General features: G+C 40.8%; 1 protein-coding gene across 12 annotated transcripts in view; it reads left to right on the top strand.

Annotated features, from left to right (window-relative positions):
- The window catches only part of LOC309609472 (17-beta-hydroxysteroid dehydrogenase type 6), a 34527-nt gene extending 26936 nt beyond the window's left edge, over positions 1 to 7591 (top strand). For all 12 annotated transcript variants that reach the window (XM_082351035.1, XM_082351045.1, XM_082351039.1 and 9 more), the window contains 2 exons: positions 2356 to 2519; positions 4982 to 7591. In XM_082351035.1, the coding sequence (XP_082207161.1) occupies positions 2356 to 2519; positions 4982 to 5199 (382 nt within the window). In that variant the 3' untranslated portion in view covers positions 5200 to 7591. The remainder of the gene's footprint in view (positions 1 to 2355; positions 2520 to 4981) is intronic.
- The last annotated feature ends 454 nt before the right edge of the window (positions 7592 to 8045 follow it).

Raw genomic sequence — 8045 nt, forward strand, 5'->3', positions numbered from 1 at the left:
ATGAGGGTGCAGTCACATGGTACAAAATAGTGCTGCACAGACTCTCCTTTAGCAGGGGCTGACTCTAGGGCAGTTTCACTTGGAAATGAGCTATAAATATTATAGGCATCATGTATTAGCTTCCTATGGCTGCTGTAATAAATTACCACAAGTAATTTATGGTGTATGGTGTCCTACAACAACACATATTTATTCCCTCACAGTTCTGGAGTCTAGAAGTCTGAAATCAGTATCACTGGGCTAAAATCAGTTGTTGACAGGGCCATGTTCCTTCCAGAGGCTCTAGGAGAGAATCCATTACTTGCCTCTTCCAGCTTCTGGTGGCCGCCAGCATTCCTTGGCTTGTGGCCACATCACTCCAATCTCTGCTTTCATGATCATGCTGCCTTCTCTTCCTCTGTTGGTCTTCAAATCTACCTCTGCCTCTCTTATAAGGATAGTTGTGATTGCATTTAGGACGCACCCAGATAATCTGGCACAGTTTTCCTATCTCAAGATCCTTAACTCAATCAAACTTGCAAAATCTTTGCCACATAAGGTAACATTTACAGGTTCCGGGGATTAGGACCTGATATCTTTGGGGGCCATTATTTAGCCTACCACATGCCATGACTGGTATATATCTAATACATTGTGCATATATTATCTGCTTAGGAAGGGAGTAGGGAAATAACCGTGGACACTACATGAGTTGTTACTATGTGGCAGGCACCTTGCGTGGCTTTCTGCCTACCCAACATCCTGTCTACTTCCACAGGGCTGCTGCCTGCTGATTTACTACCACTCATGACTCTTGGACTCCTTGACTCATTCCCAGACCAAGAGCAAAGATATGCCCTTCCAACCTTTAAATCACTAATTCCTTTAGAAAATTCCAGTTTGCCTTAATTGTGCTAAGGATAAACAGGAAAAGGAAGTTTTGTCCCACATTTGAACTGGAGTTTTAGAGGGGCTGGAGATGTTGTGGTGTGTTGGGAATGTGTGAGAAAGCTGCAAGGGGAAATGCGATGTAGAGGGCTGAAGCACCCCTGGCTTGTGTAGCCCCTCCTTCTTCCCCAGCGCACACATGCACCTGGAGAATCATTTTCTGAAGCTCTGACTTGGAAGGTTTTAGGTTTTGGTTTGACAAGGGAGGCTTTTCCTTTAGAGCAGTGGTTCTTAACTTTTAGCATGCCTCAGAGCCAGCTGAAGGGCTTGTTCAAACAGATTATTGGTTCTCATCCCCAGAGTTTCTGACTGTAAGTTTGGACTGGGGCTCAGTAATCTGCATTTCCAACAAGCTCCCAGATGCTGATGCTGTTGAACCGGGGTCTACACTTTGAGAACCACTCATGGCTTTAGAGGCTCATGATGCTTTATGTTTTACATTCTTATGGACCATGGTTCCAAACATTTCTCCTTGACATTAGCTTGGGCTTCATCTTCTCGAGCAAGGCTGCTTGAACCTCTAGATCAGGGAGCGCCCCTCATCACTGTCCCTGGAGTACTGAGAGAATACCTCTCACATGGTGCACCATGTCATCTTACTTTACTTGGTGAAGGCAGCACTTAGCACAGTGCCTGGTACATACACAGCTCCTGGTAAGTATTTTTGGAACTGTTTTTTGAACTAACCCGAATATTCTGGAATGACCAATGGCCTGTAATTTTAATGCCCACATCATATTCCACTAATGGTCTCTTGCAGTCTTTGAACACACTGTAATTTTGCACAGCCCCCTGCTCTGTGTGTGCAGTTTCTGCTGCCTGGTATTCCATTCCACCTCTTTCCTCACTGGGAAATTTCCTCTTTATCCTTCCAGGCTCAAATGAAACATTTTCTCCTCACTGAAGCCTTCTCTGACTCTCTCAGAACATCTACATCCTCCTCTCTACTTATGTAGCCCCTTGAATACCTCTCCTTTAAATTCTTTTGAATTGTGTTGCAATTATTTGCTTACTTGTCAGACTCACCCACTGTGAGCTTTTTGGGGTGGTGAACAGAGTCTTAATTTACTGAGATTGTGCATGTAAAACACTTAGCACAGTAGATGCCATAAAAATGCTAATCTTCTTTATTATTCCTTATATTTTTCATATTTCCAGTGTATAGCACATGGTAGAAACTTAATGACTGTTAAATGAGTGGGTGTAGGATTGAATGGTTATGGTAGTTTGTATAATCATGTCCCAATTGTTGCATCTAGGGATGTTTAAAATTTTATTTTTTTCCTTTCCATTTCTTTATTCTTTAAAATATTCAGTAAAGGTGTTTTTATAACTATTTTTTGTTTTGTTTTGTTTCTTCCCTGAGAACATTGAAATTGTGGTATCTTTCAATCAGAGGAGTTAACTTGAGGTTTTTTTTTTTCCTAGGCGTGAGCTTCAACATTTTGGGGTGAAAATCAGCATAGTTGAACCTGGCTACTTCAGAACAGGAATGACAGATATGCAGAAGTCCTCAGAGGCAGTGAAACAAGTCTGGAAAGAAGTCCCTGTGCATATTAAGGAGTCCTATGGACAGAAGTTTTTTGATACCTGTGAGCTTTTCTTTTGATGGTATAATGGATAACCTTGCATGAGAAGGGCAAAGAGGGTTGGTGGAGAATGATTGGTAGATCTTCTGAGAAAACTCCTTAAACAAAGCTTCCCAAGACAAGAGGAGTTCAGGAAGGTCCCAGTGCCTTCATGGTTGGCTTGGTGATGGCTGTTGAGGCTGAGGAAGAGGCCATATAGGCAGCCTACGGCCAGGGCCTGCCCTGCCTTGTCACCTATGAGCCTGGCCACCTGAGCACCAGGGAGGTATTACATAGTTAGAGGCATGGAGCCTCTAGAGGGTCTTGGGAGGGGGTGCCCCTCCACAGTTTGTCAGGACTGGTGTGGGAGGCCTGCTTAACTAAAGTTCAGCCTTCAATATTATCTACCCTTTGGGTAACAGCCTAGCCACAAACTCCACGTTTTATTGTGAGGGGAGGGAGGGTATATATAGGTGGGGAGAGGTAAGTGAGTTAGGACCGGATTTGCAGGGCCCTATTGGCCATTCCCAGAGGCTAGACCTCATGTGCAGGCCATGGGAGCCTTGTAGGAGTGAGATGGTTTAATTTTGTGTAAGAATGCCATTCTGATGATCTGGAGGAGGAGGCAGTTTTGGGGGAACAGGGAAGGCAGTCCTCTAAGTAGAATTAAGTCATGCACACTGTGTGGGTCTGCACCTTCCTGGGGGGAGGGGATGCATTTTCTTCACACAGAGAAGTCAGCAGCTTGCCAAGGGCCAAGGGAGCAGCTCTCTTTTCCCTTTTACAAAAAGGCCCTGTGGTGGGTAGCAGTAGCCCTGTCTCTGGCTTTGGGTGATATTGCCATACAGAGAAAAGAAGAAGGGGGATGTGCAGACAGAAGAGTCCCGACCTACAACCCTGTCTTCTGGGTGCATCAGGCCTAAGAGGGTCACCATCAACAGAGGGGAGAGAAATTGGAACAAGGAAAGGCTGACAGAAAACTTCCTCAGCCTCTCAGAACTCAAGCTAGAGAACTACAGTTCCTAACATGTCAGGGGCACAGCCATTGTTCTAAGCTCTTCTCCACCTAAAGTTTTAAACTATTAGGAAATTTGTTTCCCCTTGCGAGTACATGTAGTTTGGCAATAGAAATCAAAGGAAAATAGAATTTACTAAGAAGTGACCATATGTAAAAGGAGGGATATATGTATTTCATGATTTAAGGAGTTGAAATTGTTCATATACTTGTCCATGGATCAGAATAATTTAGATCAGTGCTGTCCAACAGATATATGAGAGCCACATATGTCATCTTAAATTTTCTAGTAGCTACTTTTTAAAAAAGGAAAAGAAACAGGTTAAATAAATTTTAATAATACATTTTATTTAAGACCAATATATCCAAAATACTATCATTTCAACATTTATTATCAATATAAAAGCTATTAATAAGATATTTTATATTCTTTTTCCCGTTAGTCTTTGAAAATTGGTGTGTATTTTACACTTATAGCACATCTCAACTTGCATGCTAAATTTTCCTAGGACGTACTTCTTCTGTATTTGTATTAATACAATTTATGGTTACCAGCAGCATTATTCATAAGAGCCCCAGAGTGGAAACAATTCAAGTGTCCATCGACTGTTGAATGGGTAAACAAAATGTGGTATAGCCCTACAATGGAATATTACTTGGCAATTAAAAGAAATGAAATACTGATCCTTGCTATGACAGGATGAACCTTGAGAACATTTTGCCCCTGAAAGAAACCAGTCACAAAAGACCACAGTGTATGATTCATTTACATGAAATGTCCAGAAAAGGCAAGCCATAGAGACAGAAAGTAGATTGGTGGTTGCCTAGGGCTGGGTGGGTTGTCAGGAAATGGGAGTGATTGCTAATGGGTATGGGGTTTCTTTTTGGGATGATGAAAATGTCCTAAACTTAGATTGTGGTGATGGTTGCACAACTCTGGATATACTAAAAGTCATTGATTTGTAAACTTTAAATGGATGGTTTTTATGAATGTGAATTATCTCAATAAAGATGTTAAAAATTTCCAGTTGAAAAAGTAGATTCACATACCTATATTGTTCCAAACATACTTAAAAGTTTTCCAATAACAGAATTGAGTTTTAAAATTAAAATTAGTTAAATTAAAAAATTCCGTTTTCAGGGAATTCCCTGGCAGTCCAGTGGTTAGGACTTGGCGCTTTCACCGCTGGGGCCCAGCTTCAGCCGCTGGTCGGGGAACTAAGATACCGCAAGCTGTGCTGCACGGCAACACCTCCCACCCCCCAAAAATTCAGTTTTCGGTCATGCTAGCTGTATTTTAAATGCTCATTAGCTGCATGTGGCTAGTGGCTGTTATATTGGGAAGCACAGGTCTGATTGGCCTAATCCTTGTGGCAATTAAATGTAGTTAGACTTCTGTGACTGCATGCAACAGGATCTTAAAAATATAAGCAATAAGATTGCTGACCGCCATTTTTCTTTTTGTATACAGATCACGATCTCCTGAAACAAGGGATGTTGAGTTGTAGCACAAACCTGAACCTGGTTACTGACTGTATGGAACATGCCCTGACATCTGTGCATCCCTGCACTCGATACTCAGCGGGCTGGGATGCTCAGTTTTTCTTCATCCCTCTATCTTATTTACCTACATCACTGGCAGACTACATATTGACTAGATCTTGGCCCAAACCAGCCCAGGCAGTCTAAAGAAAACTGGTTGGTGGCTCTTGAAATGAAGAAGACAAAAATCTGGAATTGATTGTTAGTGTCCCAATAATCTTTATGTATCATCTATACTTTTTGTAACAATAAGCTTTCTTGCCTAAACTCATTTATCTGGCACCATCAGAGAACCAATAGGTTTTTATTCCAGATATCCAAAGCTTACTCCTTTAGGTGATGAATCTTTACTATTTTAACCATTTTTTGATGATAGTATTTCCAAAAGGCATCAATCTTCCTTGCCCTATTAAACAGAGTAGACTAGAAACAATTTAGCTGGTTTTGATGTTATTTTTTAATGTAAAAGAGTAGCTGTTCTGTGCTGTGATAAACTATTGCTCAGGGACTATTGAGAAATGTGGGTCTGTTTATCCTTAACTTGAAATGGGTCTATACTTTGGTACTTTTAATAAATATTTAATTTTGTTTTCTCCTCCCTATTTGCCAGCTGTTTTGGGATATATTTCTTCCTTATTTAAAAAGAAATGATTTTTAATTTTTAAATCAAAATAATATACACATACATAGTTGAAAATTCAGTTAATACTCAAAAGCTTAAAAATGAAAACACAACAAACAGTTCACCACCTTCATTGCTGTTCCTCAGAGGTGAACGCTTTTGACTTTTAGCTATTTTTTCTGGTATTTAGTGCTATATTTCTGAATAATATACTTCATACAGTTTTTCTTGATTTATTAATTTTAGATATTCTCAATTAACTTCCTGTTAGGGTAAATGAGAATTTAGCTTTTTACACCACTTTCCTGACCATTTCCTTTATCCCCATATTTCTAATATAATTTTTATCACATTTCAGTTAAATTAATAGTGTTTGCATTATTAGCATGTGAATTTTTTTGTTTTTCTTGGAGTTAATTATTACCTTGCCTTTTGTTTTTTTTTGTTTTTTTTTGAGCCATGCTGAGGCTTCTGGGATCTCAGTTCCCTGACCAGGGATTGAACCCAGGCCTTGGCAGTGAAAGGCTGGAATCCTAACCACCAGAGAACTCCCTACCTTGCTTTTTTATTTGCATAATTTTTTATTCACTTTAATTTTTTCACCTGTTTTCTCTGATTTCAGAATACTTTCAGTAGTATTCTTTAGATAGTTAAATAGATCATAGAATTATCCATTCCATTTCAACTGATCCAATACAGGATCACACTTTGATTTAATTTTCATGTCCCTGTACTCTAATTTATAATAGTTTCTTAATGTTTTTTTAAAACTTTTAATTTTATATTGGAGTATAGCCGATTAACAATGTTATGATAGTTTCAGGTGCACAGCAAAGCGAGTCAGCCATAGATATACATGTATCCATTCTCCCCCAAACTCCCCTCCCATCCAGGCTGCCACATAACATTGAGCAGAGTTCCCTGTGCCATACAGTAGGTCCTCATTGGTTATCCATTTTAAATATAGCAGTGTGTACATGTTGATTCCAAACTCCCTAACTATCCCTTCCCCCAACCCTTCCCCCCTGGTTTCCTTTGCTGTGCAAAAGCTTGTAAATTTGATTAGGTCCCATTTGTTTATTTTTGCTTTTATTTCTATTGCCTGGGAGACTTACCTAAGAAAACGTTGCTATGATTTATGTCAGAGAATGTTTTGCCTATGTTCTCTTCTAGGAGTTTTATGGTATCATTTATAGTCTTTTTTTTTTTTAATTACTTTAAAATTTATTTTTATTTTTGGCTGCATTGGGTCTTCTTTGTTGCATGGGGGCTTTCTCTAGTTGCAGCGAACGGGGGCTACTCTTCGTTGCAGTGTGCAGTCTTGTCATTGCAGTGGCTCCTCGGTGCCATTGCAGAGCACAAGCTCTAGGCATGTGGGCTTCAGTAGTTGCAGCATGTGGGCTCAGTTGTTGTGGCTCACGGGCTCTAGAGCGCAGGCTCAGTAGTTGTGGCTCACGGGCCTAGTTGCTCTGTGGCATGTGGGATCTTCCCAGACCAGGGCTCAAATCTGTCTCCCCTGCGTTGGCAGGTGGATTTTTAACCACTGCACCACCAGGGAAGTCCCTATAGACTTATATTTAAGTCTTGAAGCTATTTTGAGTTTGTTTTTGCGCATGGTGTGAGGGAGTGTTCTAACTTCATTGATTTTCATGCAGCTGTCCAACTTTCCCATCACTACTTGCTGAAGAGACTGTCTTTTCTCCATTGTATATTCTTGCTACCTTGTTGAAGATTAATTGACCATAGGTGTGTGGGTTTATTTCTGGGCTCTCTATTTTGTTCCATTGATCCATATGTCTGTTTTTGTGCCAGTACCATGCTATTTTGATTACTGTAGCTTTGTAGTATTGTCTGAAGTCTGGGAGGGTTGTGCCTCCAGCTTTGTTCTTTTTTTTTTTTATAAATTTATTTATTTTATTTTTGGCTGTGTTGGGTCTTCATTGCTGCATGTGGGCTTTCTCTAGTTGTGGTGAGCGGGGCCTACTCTTTGTTGCAGTGCACGGGCTTCTCATAGCGGTGGCTTCTCTTGTTGCGGAACACAGGCTCTAGGTCCGTGGGCTTCAGTAGTTGTGGCTCTCAGGCTCTAGAGTGCAGGCTCAGTAGCTGTGGTGCACGGGATTAGTTGCTCTGTGGCATGTGGGATCTTCCCAGACCAGGGCTCGAACCCATGTCCCCTGCATTGGCACGTGGATTCTTAACTACTGCACCACCAGGGAAGCCCCACTCAGGCACTTCTTTTTATCTAAAGTCTATACGTTATCAAGAAAATAGACATTAGAGATCATCTGAAGCATAGTGTCACCATCAAAGTTTTGGCAACAAACCTCCAATAGGCCTGACCCAAATATCTTGGAAAAGCTGTCTCATCAGA

Source organism: Balaenoptera borealis (assembly GCF_965194805.1).
Source record: "Balaenoptera borealis genome assembly, chromosome: 13".
Lineage (NCBI taxonomy): Eukaryota > Metazoa > Chordata > Mammalia > Artiodactyla > Balaenopteridae > Balaenoptera > Balaenoptera borealis.